The 20,877-nt window shown below is 31.8% G+C and overlaps 1 protein-coding gene across 1 annotated transcript in view; it reads left to right on the top strand.

Annotated features, from left to right (window-relative positions):
* Pi3K92E (phosphatidylinositol 3-kinase 92E) overlaps positions 1-20,877 on the top strand; it is an 83,125-nt gene that overhangs the window by 13,584 nt on the left and 48,664 nt on the right. Inside the window, exons 3-5 of the mRNA XM_075381413.1 lie at positions 1,602-1,830; positions 13,643-13,875; positions 18,284-18,527. Coding sequence (XP_075237528.1) covers positions 1,602-1,830; positions 13,643-13,875; positions 18,284-18,527 — 706 coding nt within the window. The remainder of the gene's footprint in view (positions 1-1,601; positions 1,831-13,642; positions 13,876-18,283; positions 18,528-20,877) is intronic.

Here is a 20,877-nt window from a genome sequence, read left to right as displayed (position 1 = left end):
TCCACTTGTTTTTTACTACGTTAGTTAGACAATTTTTAACATCTGCCACTCTTACAGGAAATGCATCCAAATCATCGCAGACTGTTGCCTTTCTGGCTGCTTCGTCTGCGCTCTCATTACCTGTAATACCGGCATGCCCTGGAGTCCATACAAATAAGCATCGTTGTCCTAGTTGATTTAAAACATATAAAATGAACTGGATGTTTGAAATTTAGGCATCCTTAATGTTTTTGTTCCCAATTGCAATAAGTGCACTTAGAGAATCGGAAAAAATTAGCAGTCTCTCTTCGCAGTAATGTTCTGTGAAGTGAAGAGCTTGCTGAATGGCAGTAAGTTCTGCCGTATAAACATTAGCCATATCTGGCAGTTTCCAACAATGGGCTTACATATATGGAGCATCCAACACCATTTTCAGTTTTAGAGCAGTCAGTATAAATTCTGATATGTTCTTCATAGTTACTGACGGTGGCTAAAAATTCCTGTTGGATGATCACTGCTGGCTTCTTTTTTATTTCTCCCTGAGAGAGAGATCCAACCTTGTATTTACCGCCGGCAAGAGCCATGGCGGTATTTCTCTCGTGGAAATTGCTAGTGTCTCAGGAATAGCAATTTCGTGTTTTCTTCTTAATTCGTGGTACCTAATTCCGGCTGGTCTGGAATAGGTAGCACGACGTTCATATACTGCAGCCATAGGATGATTCATGAAAAATTTATTATTTATATGGGAAGGAAAAGCCCATACATTTGCTGCATATCTTAGTAAAAGGATCTCTCTTCTATAATGTAGTGGCATTATTCCGGCTTCGGACATTAGACTAGTCGCCGGACTTGTGTGTTTTTGTTATTTTCAACTTTATTTAATTTTTTATCAACAGAGAAATATAACCTCAATCACTGTTGTTTAACATTGTTAAAAACATAGAGAGAATTACAAGCATTTATGCAGTTAAAATCGTAAATATATAGGAAAATATCTCGGAATTCTATGAGTTTTATTTATGTATACAACATGTAACAGAAGAACATTTTCAACCAGCACAGACAGCTGTTCTTTTTTTTACATTTACTGTGTTTTTATATTATAATTTTCAGGACGGGTCCTTCCACCAAAATTTTGAGATTATTAATATTGCTTGAAAAAATCAGATAATAAACATCAATGACAAAACGCAAGCATAGTTTTTTTATAAAAGTGTTAACAGTATTGATAATGATTATACTATTTGTTTGTCTACTGTAATGTATGATGTAACAATTGAGTGGTTTCAAAGCAATAAGTAAAGAGTTTGTTGAAGAAATAGTATTATAAGTTGGAATGTCAGTGAAGATTTACTACAACATTCTCTGTAATGATCCAAATATGTTTCATGTTTATTTTGATATTTTTGCAAAAAAACTGCATTGCAAAAACTTTATAAGCATTAGGAAAAATTTGTAGTTGCTGAAAGAAAATATTATGTGAAGCTTGGTAATCTACATAGTTTTTATAAGATAAACATATTAGAGGAACTTTATGAAGCTATCTTATACAAAAATAATGAATTTTTATTTTATTGAATTTATGTGATTTTATAAAAAATGTGTTTTTTTTTATTTCTTAGGATTTGTGGGAAGAAGCGAGTAAATACCCATTACATGGCATGCTGCACGATGCATCATCGTATGTATTTTCGTGTATCAATAGCATGTCGGAAAGTGAAGAATTATTAGATGAGAATAGAAGACTGTGCGATGTCAAACCATTCGTAGCTGTTTTAAGACTGATTGAAAGAAAAGGCGATAAAGCAGAACGTATGCTGGATGTTCAAATTAGTCATCTGATTGGAAAAGGTGATTAATTATTAAGTCATTTTTATTTATTTATTATAGTGTCATAATGTTATGATTATTTAAAAGTGATAGCTTATTGAGATAAACAGTAAAAAAAAATTATAGAAGCGATATAAATGGTATGTGAACAAACATTCATTCTGTTCAATCCCCCTATTTATATTTTTATTTTATGGACCCAGCTTTATATATCCTCAGCTGTTCAGCTTATTCTGCATGAATGGCCTGATTTCAAACATATATATCTCATTATAAAAATGTGTTACAATTACAAGAAAATTTACATACTATTCAGAAATGTTTAAAATTCTACTTACAGAGTTATGTATGTTCTTTGTGCTCTCCAATGTCTACACGGATAATATGAAGACAGTAGCAGATTGTTTTGCAATGTGTTGCAGACAGTCTTCTGTTGGAGAAATTATTGTAGCTGTGATCCTGGTTTTTAGTTTATCCAAATCGGCAGGTAATGCTGGAACATAAACACTTTGTTTCATATATCCCGCAAGAAAAAAATCACATCATGTAGTGTCTGGGTATCTCAGGGGCCAAAAGTGCAGTGCCAAGTCTTGGGCTCCTGTATGCCCTATCCAGCTTTGAGGCAATGTTTTATTTAGAAATCAACGAATTTGGTTGTAACAATGTGGTGAGGCCCCATCTTAGTGAAAAGTTAATTCTTCAGTCTTTGTTTACTAGTAAAAATAGTCAGTCTTGCAGCATCTCAGGATAAGAATGCCCTGTTATTGTGTTTACTTCAAAAAAGAAATGCCATAATTTTTCATAAGAAAAACCGATAAAAACTAACTTTTGATGAATGTCAATCCAGCTGTACTGTCTTTTGCGGATTTTCAAGTTCCCTGTATGCAAACATTGTGATGTGAAACACAAATAAAATTTTGCTTTATCACTAAAAATTAACCATGGTAATAACCTTCCATATCAACCAAGAGCATAACACAGAAATCTTTTCGTTTTCTTGTGTCACGTACATGAAGGCATGTAACCAATTATGACCTGAAATGCAAACGTTTTAACACACGCCAAACAGTTACGTTAGGGATTGCAAATTCTCATATAGCATGATAAGTAGATTTTTTCAGACTTTGCTGAAAAACATCTTACATTTGTTGTACATATTCTTCTGAAGTGCATGGTCACCCTGGACTCATCCCCTTACATAAACCCCCTGAGTCATCAAATTGTTTTTATCAGAGAATATTGTTCTTAGCCGATGGTGGATAGATCCTGAAATGCACACTATAGTGCTATTTAGGACTGTCTTCCCAAATCAGCTGATTTGGAAGTCGAGAGTTCCAGCGTTCAAGTCCTAGTGAAGTCAGTTATTTTTACACGGATTTGAATACTAGATCGTGGATGTCGGTGTTCTTTGGTGATTGGGTTTCAATTATTACACATCTCAGTAATGGTCGAACTGAGTACACTCATACGTATCATCCTCTGAAGTTTTATCTGAAAGGTAATTACCAGAGGCTAAACAGGAAAAATAAAGGATTCTGTCTTGCTAAATTGTAAAACAAAATATCTTTGTAGCATAGATATCATATTCTTTGAGTCTTAAATTAAGATTTTATATTAACACTAAATTGGAATCTGGCGGCCAGTATTTGAATCTCTATTACACATATTTAAATACGCAAATCTCATTCACTGACCATGCATGGTTACACAGTGTTTGGGTTTGGAATCACGTCATTTTTTATTTAAATATGCTGTATTTGTGAACAGTTCAGACTATGAGACAAATAACTTAGAATAATAAATATTCTTCAGCAATTGATTGGGACAAAAGACAATTTATTCTTGTTTAATTCTGTATAGAAACAGATGGAGACAACAATGGTGCCTGGGACCTGTCAACAGGCAAAATACCACATGAAGATGAATTCTATATTAATTCTATGAGTCGTAGTTTAGAGTTGTCTTAGTTTATGACTGATTTGATTGAACTAGTTTAAAAAGGATTTATCCAGTTAATCAAATTCAAGTTGGACAACTGTTTACACAGTCTTTTCACTTTTGGAATCTCTTAAGTCTTCAGGTCTTCTTACTAAACTCCTGTCTTTAGAATTTAATGTTAAGCTGTGATGTATTAAATGGCAAAACTACTACAATGAATTGCGATCTGGTCTAGAAATGCTTCAGCATAATATGAGAAATTTTAATGCACTGTTAGTAAAGAAATCCAGTTAAGTATCATTTACAGCTTGTTCCATTATGGTTTTTAAAAAATTTCATGAAAGACTTCATTTATTTTAATTTGACAGAAAGAAATTCATTAAACAAGTAAAGAAAATCTTATTGATCTAAAGCCTTTTATGGCATTATTGTCGTCCTGCCTTTAATTTTAAAGTAGGATTGTTTATATCTGTCTTATAATTTGATGTTTGATAAAACAGTTTGGAATTATTATTTTTTTTAATATATAGGTTTAGATGGTTTTAGATTTAGATTAATTTTCCTGATCTTTTAGTCTTCTTTCTCATTGTGATATACCAAGGCTTGTTTTAAATTATTCTGGTACTCTTCTATGTAGGTATCCTACTTCATTCCTGGTTACATAATTGTTAAGGGTAGTTTTAGGGTGGTGGAGATACTGGAGAGTGTCACAATTGGAAAAGCAGGATACTTACACATTTAATTTTCTAAATTCTTATAGATTTCCTTATAAATTAAACTTAAAAATTAATGCTGAAAAGAACGAGTTTGATGTGGTATAAAACTACTTTTCCGTAAAGTAGTTTGTGAAGTATAATTTTTCTAACACAAGCTTTTTTCTTTTGCGATATACATATTACACAGGGACAGTACTTGCTGTTATCTACCTTCATTCTTTCTTGAAATAATTAGGCTTTGTATTGAATTTTTTATATAAACTTCCTTTAAAATGAACTATACAGGAAATTCTGAGGGAAATCATGCCTAATTAGTAATGCTGTTATTTTTTTTTTTATTAAATTTCTTTATCATTGCGGTCAACATTACAATCAGCTTCCTGTTTTAATGTATGAAGTTTATGAAATTATTTTAGTTTAGATGAAAAGTAAATTTATTTTCCGTTTCTTATAAATCATCATTTCCTGATTTTTACTTATTTAATTTTTCATTATTATTATAATATAGTATCAGTAAGTACTGAAAATTTTTTATTGTGGTTATATATATGAAGATATAATCAAAAAAAATTTTCAGAACATGCTCAATCAGTATAATTGTCATATGTTATCAGTATAATTTTCGCATTAACATTGATTAGACATTGTTGCTGATAGTGTTATATTTCTATCCATCGTTACTTCTTTTTGTTTTCTCATAAAATTTTAAAAAAACTTTTAAAATATATCAGATGGAAAATAAATAATTCTGGTGGGAGATTGTGTTCTGCTTTTGTCTTAATTTATTTTGTTAATTCTATGAATTTTTACCAGCATTGTATATAATGAAGTGATTAGGGCTAAGAATTTTGCTTCCTTAATTTTCCATTTTATTGAGAGTCCGTTTTAGAATGGTTTTACTGCATAGAAAAGAATTTTAAATTCATAATTTATGTTTATGGTTTATATGTTAAAAAACTACAATAAATTACAGATTTAAATCTAAATTTACTCTTGTTTTTAATGTACGTACGAGGTCAATTAGTTCCCGGACTTGTTCTATAGCACGTCAACAGATAACATACAGGGTTATGCGAACAGCAGGTCTAACCTCCAAATTTTATAATGCAGTATGCGTGCAATGATTACTTGGGAAGTTGTTGTTAAATTGGTGTAAGTGCATGTGATAGTTGGCGATTATAATTCTTGGGTTAGAATTTGAAACAAAGGGCCATCGTGAAATTATGTGTTAAGCTAGGAAAATCGGCACGAAGACATTAAATGTGCTTCTTCAAGCTTATGGCAGTAAGGCAATATTTTTTTGGTATACACGCATCAAAAGTAGAAGAATTATCCCGGAGGTTAATGAACAATCCAGAAGACCTTCTACTAACATTGTTCCCGAAAATGTGGAAAAAATTGAGAATTCATCTCCACAGGTCAGGTTGGAACTGGATTCCTCCTTGTTTATAATTTCTTATAAAGAACAACTTTCACTCCCATCTTACTTGCCAAATTCAGCTCTTTTGGACTTCTTCATTTTACTGAAGGTGAAAATGCAGCTGAAAGGTTGCTACTTTAACACGGTTGCTAAGATCCAGTGTGAAGGTAGTTCTTCCTAACTCACTTAAACATCAAGCTGGCATACCAGAAGTTACTGAAACCCTCAGACCAGTTCAGGATGACTAGATCAAAGTAAATGATGTTGAATTTAAGTAAATAGAGTACTTTCCCGTAAATAGAGTTTGCTTGGGAACTTTTTGATTACCACAACTTGTGTTTACTTTGAATTCACTTCAGTTTATACAGATCAGTTGTTCAATAGCTTTAATTGAAGCGTTTTGGCCTTCAGAGTTTTGTGTTTATTAACATAAATTTCCCTGTTTCCGTGTTTTATCCCTGTCCCTAGATTGATGTGATTCCTGAAAATGGATATACTTATATACAGGTCTCCCACGGTGAAACGTTCTGTATATGTTTTGCTGGTGAAAATAATGAAAAGAGTTCATATAAATTAGGTGTGGAAATGCTTTATTAAATGACTTATAAATGCAGAAAGTTTAGTAATGGAACATGTAGAGAATTTAATTCTGAGAAAATTAATGTAAATACAGTTAATATAAAAGAAAATAAACTTTTAGAAACCAGTTTTTTATTGAAGCAAAACAGGTGAAAAGTAGACAGAAAATTACATTATTCTTTCTGTGTTTAATAAACATTATTGTTAATATAGCAAAACAAAAAAATAAAATACATGAAATGATAAATGCTAACAGAATAACAAACCTCAGTGAACAGTAATTGTTCGAAATTCCCTCCTTCACAATGTATACAGTACTCTGCCCTACGTAAAATATTTCCAGTGGCTTTCCGTTTCATCTTTGGATCGATTCATATAAATTCAGTAACATTTCATATTTTAATAACTTTTTTCTAGTATTAACTTTTTGTTGATATACTGTAGCTTTCATATGGCCCCAATGAAGTAATCTGGTGACATTGTCAGGTGATTGTGATGGCCAATTGATTGGTCCACCATGTCCAATCCAGTTTAAGAAGTTAACATTCAAGTGATTTCTAGCTATTAAAGAAAAAATGTGTGGGGTTGCACCTCATGCTGGAAATTCATTTGCAATGTAGTTTGTAAAGGTACATCCTCCGAAAGAGCTGGAAAATTATTTTTCAAGAAATGAATGTATACATCTCCTGTAAATTTTTTTATTGAAAACAAATGGTCTCAGAATTTTGTAATAAATAATGCTACACCTAACATTAATGTGAAATCTATGTTGGAAACTATTTTTCATAATATCATGTGAATTGTCTTCTCTCCATAAATGACTATTTTTAGAATTGAAGACTCTACTTCTTGTAAAAGTGGTTTCAGCATTAAATAAAATTGAATTTACCTTACCAGTTTTGTCTAGAAGCCAATTACAGAAGTTTAACCGTTGGAGGTAATCTGTTGGCCGCAAATTTTGTATCATCTGCAGGTAGAAAGGATATAGATTTTTTTCTGTAGGATGTGCCACACTTTGTGTTTTGACAAACTAGTGCAACATGAAATTCGCCTTGTTCTAATGCCTGGGCTATGCTGAATCACACAATTTTTATTATTAACACAATGATTTACTTGGTGTTCAACAGAAAATGAACATGTTGGAAGTGACCCTTTCATTTGTAAATGCTAATACACTGAAGAACAGGTTTCGTATTTGGAATCCGCCTTCCAAGAAAAATATCTCCTGATATTTATGTTGAGCAGCTTCAGAATTTCCATTACATTTATCATTAATAAAAATTATATATTCCATGTTGATTGTTAGAAAATTTAACAACATTTTTACACTGTGATATGATAACACTACATTTCCTTTATCTGTATGATAATTTATGGTAACAGATTGAAACGAAGTATACAATTTTCATTTTTGACCAGCTGTTAATATTGCCAGCCTATGCAATAAAATTATTTTAAATATTTCTAAAGTAACATACATTTCAATTTATTTTTTTGCATAATTATTTAATATATAGCTGAATCTTTTTATCTTTTCCATATATTGAATTGGATAGGTATTAGCTACAGAAATAAATAATTATTTATAGTATTTATCGAAATGGAAATAAATTTCTGTGGAAACAAAAAAAGAAGCAAGCATTAAAAAAGGGGTACGACAAGACTGTATATTGTCTCCATATTTGTTCAACATATATATATACAAGAGGCCATTGATAGAGGAAGAGTGAAGGTGTAAAAATTCAGGGAGAATGACTTTTTACTTCTCTCATGCACAATTATAACTTTTTTCTTTTTAATATAAGCAAATAATATAATAAGCCTTGAATTGAGAAAACAATTACTGAAAACATTTGTGTGGACTATTGCATTGTATGGGAGCGAGTCATGGATAATTGGAGAAGAATATAAGAGGAGACTTTTGGCTTTTGAAGTATGGTGTTACAGAAGGATGATGAAGATAAGTCATATAGAAAAAGTGTCAAACGAGGAAGTATTTAAGAGAGTTAACGAAGAGAGAAGCTTTTTGAAACAATTAAAAAAGAGCTCAACTAATAGTCCACATTCTTAGCCACTTGGGTCTAGTCATGAAGGTGATAGAAGGGAGAAATTGTATTAAAAAATATTTTTGTTATGCAGAAAACAATCTTTTCAAATTACTTCAGTTTTTATATAATATAGATTAATGGCAAACTATTTGTGAAATATAAAGAACCTATTTTATTAATTATGTTAAAACTATACCTTACTTAGGTAAAATACCTTACAATATATCTGATCCAAAATCAGACATATTGATGACATTTTAATAATTTACAGCAAACAGATAAATTTTGCATATATAATACTTAAATCCAGAAAAGGGTTACATAACTGACTTTTCTTTCCCCATGGCAGATGTTTTTTCAAATATGCCATTAGGAATTTTATTATTAATCAATTAATTACGCAGTATTTAGAGTAGAATTGCAAAAAAAATCAGAAAATTCAGTTAAAAATTCCAATCCAATTTGACCACCTTGTTCAACTGATATTTTTAGTTTAAAATAATTATGAAATATTAAAAGTATAAAAAAAATTAGAATCTTTAGTAAAATATTTTGGCCCCAGTTGACGTTGCTGATCAAATGACATTTTTATCATCAAAACTGTTTTTTATTTAGAGTTTAATAGCTAAACAAATAAAATTTTGTTGTAAAAATGTTGGCTCTCATTACAACATTTTTAATATCAACCATGGCTGGCTTATAACATAAAATATAAAAAAATTTAAATTCTTAAATTGTATTCTTGGGACCCTCCTTTGTTTTAAAGTTCCCATGTTTTGTAGGTTAATGCAAGATACAGTAGAATTTTCATTGTTGAAAATTAAAGTTTAAAAAGCTGATATTTTATTTATGGTCCTCTAAATTTTTGGAGCTTAAAATTTTTATTTATTATTGAGGTAGTTATTTACTTCAGTAATTAAAAGTTTACTCCAAAAATTGAAGTCAGCCCAACAATTTGGAGCAATAGCATTCAAACAAGGTAAAACTGTAGGTTTTTTTTGTAAACTTAAAGTTTTTAAAATATATATATATATATGAGGTGCTACCCAAAGGTTCGGGGAATTTTACCATAAAAATAAAATAGCTTACCATAACTTATAATTTCCAGTGTCTCCTTTAAAGTAATCCCCTTGGGCATTGATACAGTGATCCCAGCGTTTTTCCCATGATTCCATGCATCCCTGGAAGTCTGCAGGTGTAAGTGTTCGAAGCATGTTCCGCGTTTCTTCCTGTGTTAAAACGACGGTCTTTCAATTGAAATTTTGTTTTCGGAAATAGAAAAAAGTCTCATGGGGCAAGGTCAGGCGAATAGGGTGGGTGGGGAATCACTATCGTCTTTTTGGAAGCCAAGAAATTCCGAATGGCTAGCGATGTGTGCGCGGGCGCATTGTCATGGTGCAGAACCCATCTATTGTTACCCCACAGATCGGAACATTTGCGCCTAATACTTTCACGTAACCGCTTCAAAACTTCACAATAGAACATCCCATTGACAGTTTGACCAAGAGGAACAAATTCCTTATGGATAATGCCTTTGATGTCGATAAAAACAATCATCATGAACTTCACGTTGCTGCAAACTTGGTATGCTTTTTTTGGCCGCGGTGATCTTGTCCACTGTAACGACTGCTGCTTAGTTTCAGGGTCATACCTGTACACCCATGTCTCATCACCGGTTATGATGTTGGAGATGAAGTTAGGGTCATCTCTTGCTGAATTTTTCAATTCACTACAGACAGCTACGTGATTTTGTTTCTGGTCGCTGTTCAACAGTCTCAGTACGAATTTTGCAGCAACACATCTCATGTTCAAATTGTCCGATAAGGTACGTTGCATGGACCCATATAACATTTGTATGATTGCACAAACATCATGGATTGTTTGTCTACGATCTGCAACAATAGCCTCTCGCACTTTCGTGATGTTTTCCAGTGTTGCGCTTGTTGAACGCTCTTCCTGAACGCTCATTGTCATCGACTGTAGTTCGTCCATCTTTGAATCGTTTGTACCACAAAAAAGTTTTACTTTTATTCATAGCATTGTCACCAAATGCTTCCACAAGCATGCGATGGGTTTCTGCACCAGTTTTTTTAAGCATGAAGCAAAATTTGATGCAGGTTCTTTGCCTTTTAAGATCTGTCATTTATAACTTCGCCGAAGCAGTAAAACTCAACATTACACAACCCCATGAAAGTCAGCAATGCAGCCTCTCACCATCACAGCTGTTGGGACACTGATTCACAAAGAGTACTGTTAGCTACATCTAGCGGCAGCAGGTCATACCAGCAATGGTTTGCACGCGAAATTCAAATTCCCTGAACTTTTGGATAGTACCTCGTATATTACCAACGGAGATATTTAGTGATGATGTGTGGTTTGCATATTCTGTTCCGCGTAACATTATCAATATAATTGATGAAAATTTATTACAGATTATTCTTACAGTGTAAGAGCACATTAAGAAAGAATTTTTTTAAAATTCAATTTAAAGAGTTAAAATGAATTTTTGAATTATTTTTGAGACCGGCCATTTTTTTAATTTCTTGGTAACAAATGAAGATATCAATTTGATTTTTGGTGTGTTATCTTCTTGAGGTTATTTAAAAACCAATTTCTAAGTTTTTGTAATTCTGAGTTTAAAGGGTTAAAATGGATTTTGGAATTTTTTTTGAAATCTGACTATTTTATTAATTTCTTGGTAACAATTGAAGATATCAACTTGATTTTATGAAATTCAACTTTGAAAGGGGGTAAAGAAAGATAAACAAATTTTGAATAATGATTGCAAATTTTCCCTATTTCCAACTATACTAAACAAGATTTTAAGTAGATTTGAACTTGAAAATTACTCTTCAGATAAATGTCTAAAAATTATTTTTGGGTTTTTTGTATTTAAATTTTTTTTAAGGGATGCAATGGTGTAGGGTACTGTGACTCAACAAACACAATCATTGTCATTGTTACTGTATATGTCGCAGTTGGCTGCATAAAATAAAAACAATTGACAGTGACAGGAAAGCCACAGTGAGGATTGTAATATATATATATATATATATATATAAAACAATCAAATTTAAACTTTTTGATCTATCATTTGTTGTGAAGTAGATTATTTCTTGCTTGCTTAGTGATACAGTCTAATGAAGCATGTTTCAAATTGGCTGGTCTAGTAATGATCACATAAGCATTTTATTGATTGAAATTGTGAAGAAGAAACTTAATGTACCTAAATTTCTTGTTTGATTTGGGATTCCAAAAATAAGAAGAGAATTGGGACATTAATTCTTCAACAGAAGTGTAAGAGACAATTTATATCCTAATATGTTATGAGATGTTGTTATTCCCTGAGGTATTAAACAACCTATGTTTAACATTGACTTTTCCTGTGCTTAGCAGCAAAATAAGGCATCATCTTGCTGTGCTCTTTAAGTAAAGATTATCTCAACGGTTAGAAGACATGAGAGCAGTTAAATGACCAAAAAATTCATACAATTTGATGACTTGTAGTTTTTCATTTTATGGAATCATCGGACATTATCTCATCCAAATGACATGAATTGTCTGAAGCTCCTTTGATAAAAAATGGAGTTAAACATCGTTGGGGAAAATGTGTAATTCAGTAATTAAGTACTGTCTGAATGCATAAGGATAGAAGGAAGATTTTTAATGCTTGTGATATTTATTAAACATATATAACAAAAAAAAAACCTTTTGCTGTGTTTTATTAATAATTAGAGAAACCAACCTTTATCCCACCCAATATATAATAAACAGGATGTCCAATATAAAATGCAACCCAACCTTATATTGGTAGGTATTGAAATAATAAAAAGGCATGTGTAAATGTAAATGTAATTTTTATTATTATTACCATCCATTACCTTACATTTAGAGTAAATGTTGGAAGTGGCCGCCATCTTCTTGAATACAAGCTTCAATTCTTTTTACAGCGTTTCTTGTAACTTTTTTCAAAGTTTGTGGCTGGATATCTAATACAGCTTGTTCAATATTGACTTTCAATTGTTCAAGTGTTCGTGGTTTGTTGGTGTAGGCTTTTTCTTTGAGGTAACCCCGTAGAAAAAAATCTGCCGCAGTCAAATCTGGAGATCTTGGTGGCCACAAGCCTCGACCAATAACACGATTACCAAAGAATCCTCGACGAAATCAGAAGTTGAACCTGCGTCGATGAACTGAAATAAAATATCCTGATATCGTTCTGCATTAATGGTGTACTCGGAAAAAAAATAGGACCGATTATTTTCTTCTGTGATATCGCGTACCACACGCCCGATTTCTGCGGGTGTAATTGTTTTTCGTGATAAACGTGGGGATTTTCAGCACTACAAATTCTACTGTTTTGGCTGTTTACGTAGCCATCCAAATGAAACCGTGCTTCATCTGTGAAAAATAACGAATCCATAACATTAATTCCCTCACGCAGAAATCGATGGAACCATTGACAATATTGTAGCCGTTTTTCTTTGTCGGGGTCAAGAAGTCGATGAACCGTTTGAATGCGATAAGGTCGTAATTGTAATTTTTGGTCGCCCGATGAACAGTTGATTTAGACAAATTAATTTCAGCAGACAAACGTCTAATCGATTTATTTGCCGAGGCAAGTAATCGGTCTTTGATTTCAGTGACTGTATCTGTATTCAACACTGATGCAGATCTTTTGTGTTCCTTATTATTAACAGAACCGGTCTCTCTAAATTTTGCGACTAACCTTAATACTGATGTTTTGTTAGGAGCTGGTTTATCTGGGTACTTATGGCGAAACAAATCTTGCACTGCAACCACTGATTTCGTACTAAAGTACGACTCAACAATGAAAACACGTTCATCTAGTGAAAACACCATCTTGTCTCTAGCAATACACTGAACGTTATGATTGCATTGTTGTTACTATCGGTAGTGTTCTACTGCATCGCCGCGTTGTTCAGATGTTGGACGAGTCCATTTCAGTAACGAGTAGGGGAGTAAGCTTGACTTTTGAAATTTCATGGATGAGTGATTGATGCGTTGCGTTTTATATGGGACACCCTGTATATATATATATATATATATATTAGTTGTATAACATTGTCCTCTTGCAGTTTATATTAAGTCATTGATTTTGTCTTTGTTTTCAGGTCTTCATGAATTTGATTCATTAAAAAATTCTGAAGTAAATTATTTTAGAAGTAAAATGAAAAGTTTAGCAGACGAAATGGCTCGTGGACGTCAAAATAAAACATGGTTACAAAGACTACACTATCAATTCCCACCAAGAATATCAAATTCAACAGCCAATTTACCACAAACAGTTTTTTCTAGATTAAAAGATGGACATTTCGTTATGATTGTTAAATGTGAAAATCCTGAGGTATTATTATTTTTTATTACATATTTTTTTTGTGTACAGTAAATTTTTTGTAATATTTATCACAAGAATGAAGAAAGAAATTAATATTTATGGGAAAATGTTTTAAGTATGAACTTTATAAATTAGAATTTTATAATTAAAGTTTCTAGAATACTAAATACAAGGGATATATTTTTTATATATCCCTTGTATAATACTTATTATATTTTGTATATAGCCCTTGTTAATACAAGGCCCGATCGGTAGCGAAATAAAAACCTGCACAAAAATCAGATGAACCTTTGCGCATATGTGTTGCGTAGCGTCTCTAGTATGGTCTTCAATCACGCCCCGTCACTTCATTTAGTTGTGAACATGCAACTAGAACGTAAACATGTCTACAACAATAGCATCTCCCGCCAAGTGTGGAGTGCATGTGGTAATTTGATTTCTTCAGGCTGAGAGGTGTAATGCGGCTGAAATTCATCGACGAATAAGTAATGTGTACTGTGAAACTTCAATGAGTAACAGCAAAGTGCGACAATGGTGCAGGAACTTTAAAGGAGGACGTACAGATGTTCATGATGCAGGCGGTCAGGGAAGGAAGCGAGTGTCAACCGATTATCTCGTTGAGCGAGTGGACGAGGCAATTCGAGAAAATCCTCAGTTCACAATTTCTGTGTCGAGTGATTCATTTCCTGAAATTTCAAGGTCAGTTCTCTACACCATTGTGAGTGAGAGACTTCAGTAGCTGTGTGTGAGATAGGTTCCCAAGATGCTGTCCGACCATCACAAAACAATGAGAATAGACGCCTCCCTAAGGTTTCTCCAGCGCTACCACAATGAAGGAGAAGATTTTTTTGAACAAAATTGTCACAGGGGACACATGAAACGCTGGCTAGGAGGACAACATTTTGGCATAGATATCGAGCTGCAGACCAGCATAGAAACATGGCTGAGAACATAGGCGGCTCTGTTCTATGATGAGGTTATTGGAAAGTTGGTACCACGCTACGACAAATGTCTAAATCGGAGTGACGACTATGTAGAGAAATAGCGTAACTATGTAAGTACTTGTTACAAATAAACATTTTTTTATTTTCACTGGTTTTAATTTCGTGACCGATCGAACCTTGAAAAAAAAAGAACCCTCGTATGAAAATATGAGGTATTTCTACAGTATTAAATAATATGACTGATACAGTAACTTATCTTTATTTTTATGTTTTAAAATTCTTGTGCTTTTCCCCTCCATATAATTTCATCATCAACACCAACACGGTTTAACACAAATTGAAAAAACTAGAGCAGACAGATCAATTTCGGTGTGCTATTTTAACCCGTATACCATTTTTTTTTCTTTACTGCATCAGTTTTCTCAAAATGTCTACTTCTAATCTCAGATTTCACTTAAGGAAAAGAAAAAAGTTAAATAGTGGCAAACCTAGTGAATAAGGAAGATGTTACAATCTAGTAATGTGTTTGTCATCGTAAAACTACTTCACAAAAGTGCTGTGTGAGCAGGTGAACTGACACATAGTGGTGTGTTTTTTCTACAGTTTCAGTCTTTTGTTCAAATTTTTCTCTCAGCTTTGTCAAAATTTCTTACAATAATTCTGGTTCACTGTTTTGTCTTCTAGGAACCTGTTCTTTCTTCTAAATTCACACCCTTAGTATCAAGAAACATGATGAGCATGGCTTTGGATTTGAACCCTGGTTTGATGAGCTTTTTATTCTTGATGATCACTCTCTTTTCCAGTGCATTGACTCTTCTTGGTTTGTGTCTCAGGATCATACTGGAAAATACAAATTTTGTCAGAAGTGATGATTTCTTGAAAAAGTTTGTGGTCAGCTTTAAGTTGCAGCAGCATTTCTTGTATCTAGTTTCAGATCCCTAGAGGCTATCTTGGCACAAGTTTTTTTTTTTGTCGAGATCCTCATCTAAAATTCTTCATATCATCCAGCGTTGTTAATGTTCACTGATTTAGCTGGATAGTGAGTCAGCGGTCTTCTCAAACAATCTGGGCAATCTTTTTTGCGTTGTCCAGGATGTTCATAGTTTTCTACATTCTGACATCCTTCACAGAAATTTTGTGCTCATCAAACACATATGCGTAAGACAATGCAGTCTTCTGTGCAAGCCTCAATAAGAATTTGAAAATATCCTTTTATGTTTTATTCAATTTTATTAAAAATGTTAAATTGACACATTGTTCAACTTTTAAACTTACCATTATTGGCTACTCATCAGAAAACAACTGTACTAAACAATGATTCAACTGAACAGCTGAGAGGGTTGATATTTGTCATATAAGTTCAGACATCTCCAGGATCTTTGCCAATAAACCTATAATCACTGCTCTTTCTAAAAAGTAGAAACATTTTCATTATTTAATATTCTTCTTCTAAAATGTTGTAATTTGCTTGCATTAGGATCAGTACTCAAATCCTGTTACTGATAATCCATCCAATAATGAAAAATGTCTATTTATAAATTTTTACTTTACATGCGTAGTTATTTTATTAACCCTATAGATTTATGGAGAAAAGTAGATCTAGCTTTACTCAATAGAGATACCGTGACTGCTAGTTAGGAAACAATTCTTGGACAGTTAATCATGTAGAATGGGTTGCCATCTTACTTAGTCCCAATAAAGAAGTGGTTGCTCTACCACAAACTAAAAATTACCTGCATAATACCAGTGATGAAACAAGGACAGCGGTTGATCTAACTCTTTCAGCTCTCATCCAAGAAAGGAAAAAGTATGGCAAGTAAAAGAAGATAATTACCGCATAGAGTAATTGCCTGTACTAATTTACTGTCTTGTCCATTAATCTAGAAAAGTATTATATACACAAAGACAGATAGAGAAATGTTTTAAGCAGACTGATTTCTGAATTTTTGAGCGAGATTGGTAATTTAATTTGTTATTACATGAAGTTTTGTACAAAATAACAGTCTTGATTTTTTCCTGTTTTGGAATTTCAAGTATCATAACGCCATATTAATTCCTGAGATTATTTTTTTTTTTACCTAACAAAATTTAATTTGATAATAGATATTCAGTTTTTAACAATTCAAAAACTTATTTTTTTACCCTTTTGAAATTTTGATTATATAAAAAATAAAAATATAACATTATATTGAATGTCAGCATTATTGTACATCAAAACAGAATTGTTTGGTATTGCGATTGCGAAATCTATTAATTTCAGCCTTGTAGTCATGAGAATTATAACTGAGTCATCGTTATTATTTATTTGCTTAAAATAAAAATGAAATTTATCTAAAATCATATATCTCATTACTGAAAAGTCATAAAAATGAGAATCAAAATTCATTTTAAAACTTGTTATTTAATTATTGTGCAATATTTGTTTAAAAAAAAATTCTTGACCATTTCCCTAGTTGTTTTTAATTTTAAAAAATACCCAATTTTTACTAAATCTTTCATTTGATGTAGATCGGCCGTGTAGTTTAGTTATGATAAAAACATTTCGTTCGGAACAGATACTTTTTCAGTTCAGTTCACGGGTTTGGGAAGTTTAAGAAGTGATTAAAAAGAATTGTTAAATTCTTTCTCATTTTTTGGTGTCATTATAATAACCCTTATCCTTGTATTAATAAGGAAGTAAAGGAAAACTGGGCAAAATTCTTATGTTTTATAACTTTTTTTATAGAGAGAAAGAAGTTATATTACATAAAATAAATTTTGCAACGTAACAGATGAAAAGAGCTAATTAAGTGGCATGAGCTGTGTGGTCTTAGAGTCAACTTATATGAAAAACTGGGTAGTCGTTTACTTTATTAACTACTGAAAAGTGGTTCAATCACATAGGATTAAAACATATAAGTTTATTAAGAAAAAAACATTAGACATGAATTCAATTTTTATGACTTCTCACTGATGTCGGAGGAGACAAGCTTTGTCTTTCATTTTACGCTTTGTTCTCTGAAATGTTTTTTTATTGTTGTGGCTGCAAAAACTTTAAAACTATATTATATATATATATATATATATATATAAATAATATAAATTAATACAATAATATAACTTTAAAAATATATAATATTGACCAGTCTGTAATTGCTTTGTATTTTTATGTATTTATTTTTTTTTGTAATAGTTATCTTTAGCATTTACAGTAAACATGTAATCTGTAACTGGTTCAGGTCAACCACTTCTGAGACATCTGGGTAATTGAAACTCAGCCACCAAAGAACACCGGCATTCATAGTCCTGCATTTAAATCCAAATAAACTGTCTTTACAAGGATTCAAACCTTAGAACTCTCAACTTCAAAAGTCTGCTGATTTTGCAATGATGAGTTTAACTGCTGGACTTACCAGGCTGATTTTTTTTTTGTTACAGTAATTTTTTTTTTGACAAATTTTTATTTAAATCTGTTTCATGATTATTTATTTCAGACAAAATTTACATTTAATGTACATCATACAATGTCGCCAATGCAATTGTTACAAATGATATTGAATAAAAGAGCAATGAATTTAAATACAAATGAATGTGTTGATGATTTTGTTTTAAAAGTCTGCGGTAGAGAAGAATATTTAGTTGGTGAATATCCTATTATATCATTTGTCTATATACAAGAGGCATTATCAAGAGATATGACTCCAACAGTTGTTACTGTTTCTGTACAAAGTGTACCTAGTAAGTTGGTCTTTCTAATTTGTATTATTTATTTTGTAATTATTGTTTCCGTAATGAATTATGAGTTGCATTACTCTGTCTGCACGTAATGTTATTTTATGAATAAAATATTGAAAATTAAAATAATTTCCCTCTAACGTTGGTAATTAATTGAATAACCATGAACTAAATTTTATACAATTTACTTGAGTGATGATGACTAATTTCCAAGTCAATAGATTTTGACATTGATTTAAAGAGAAATTTTAAGCGGTATTTAACAAAGGACTGTGTAATAATAAGATATATATATATAAATTTTGTTTGAAATTCTTTTTGTTGGTTTTTTATAATGCTATTTTGAATTCCACAGTATTTTTTTCAACAGTTGCATATACAGCTGTTATATGTTTTAACAGCTGTTAAATAAAAACAAAGCAATTTAATTTAAAAGACAATATTAAATGACAGTGAAGTAAAATATTCTCCAACAATTCAAGAGATTATGGAAATTCATTGCAAATATATCAGAAATTTCTCAAAAACCGTTTAAAATTAATTAAGCACTGTCTTGTATAGCAATTGTAAAAATTATTACTAAATTTGAGAAAACCAACCAAGTTGCTGATGTGAAGAAGAGTCCATCAACATAGGGCCAAATCAACTAAAAACATTTTGTCTGTTACTGAAAGTGTCGCTGTAAACCCAGGTTTGTCAATAATAAATGTTCACAGTAATCAGCTATTTCAGAGACTACATCTCATTTTGCATAAAGATATTGGACCTCATGCTTACAAAAGCAGCAATTGCAGCCATGAAACCACGCTTGAAATCATTTTTTTGTTTATACTAAATAGGTTCATGAATAAATAGAACTGTTAATTTGGGACTGAAAAATCCTAGAATTATAAATTGTTAAAGAATGTCTCTAATCTTAACAAGTGTATGTATCAGGCTGTATTTTTTCAACAATGATGAAGGTGCAGTGGTTAAAATCAGTATTGAGCATGATGCTGACTAACTTCTTGGAACCTATATTGGATGAAATGGACATGGCTGATGTTTATTTCCAATAGAATTATGCTCCTAACCACGTAAGCCAACAACAGATTGCATTATTGTTGAAAAATTTCCAGGACATGTTATCTCACGAAACAGAAACATCAATTGGCCATGTAGATTGTGCAGTTTAACAGCTCTTTACTTTTCCTTTGAGGCTTTCTGAAGAAACAAGTCGTACCAATAATTCAATAAACATTTCAGACGCTTGAAGATAATTTTCAGATTCTTTTACCCAGAGTAATACTACAATTATATGAAAACATGATGTAAAATTTCCTTCCTAGGATTAACATTTGTAACAGAAACTGAGGTGGTCATTTATCATTTATTGTGTTTTACATTTAATCATTTATTTTTTATACTTTAGATTTAAATAAAGTTAATGACAATTTTTAAAAATAATGAATGCTGTATTATTAATATAAATTGATGTGGAAAACCTTTTATATTACAACTGTTAGGAATTAACATGTAAAATTATAGTAATTATTTAGCTATAGGAAATTGCTATTTATCACTATTAAAGATTTTCATACACATATACCACTATGGAAGCTACTGCAGCCAGATTATGATGTATGATTTTGTAGTATTGAGCGAGCAACTTAAAACTAAACTACTACAGGCTGAGCACAGTTGTGACATAACATTTTATGATTGAAATGAAAAAATTAAAGCATAAATTAAATTGTGTATTTTCATTAACAGAAGTTTATATGTTTATCATATTTTTACAGATGATGTTTGAAGTTAGCACCTTGCACAGCAATGCACTTACGTGCTTGAGTAATCATATTGCGAGTTACCTGACACAAAACATTGTAAAATGCCATCGATTTTCTGTCGAATTTTGCCTTCGGTTCATTGATATTGTTTGCATTCATTTCATAGTTTCCTTCATTCAAATCGCTTCAAAGGAAAAAAATTCAACTAGATAAATCTGGGGAACACACGAGGCCGCTGCCTTCTAGTGATAGTTTGTTCTTCTTTAAAAGCTGCATGAGTGCGTGCTAGTAAGTCATTTGATGTGTAGCAGGTTGTTCCATCTTACTGGAAGTAACTGTATTCTTTTCACAATCTGTTAACTGAGAAGAGAATTTTTAAAAGATTGTATGATGTACTTTTGTATTGATAGTCCAGCCAAAAAATATTGGATCCACTATACCATTACCAGAAACAGCGCACCCTGCATTGATTTTCTAATCTCGAAATGGACACTCAAACAACCGGCCCTTTCAGTCGTCTATTATCTGGTGTTGTTTGAATTAAAACGCCTGGATAAATGAAACTGTACCTCGTCTGTCATGAA

Source organism: Lycorma delicatula, chromosome 13 (assembly GCF_047948215.1).
Source record: "Lycorma delicatula isolate Av1 chromosome 13, ASM4794821v1, whole genome shotgun sequence".
NCBI classification, from domain to species: domain Eukaryota; kingdom Metazoa; phylum Arthropoda; class Insecta; order Hemiptera; family Fulgoridae; genus Lycorma; species Lycorma delicatula.
The sequence above is the reverse complement of the archived record's forward strand: the minus strand, read 5'-3'. Positions and strand labels throughout refer to the sequence as shown.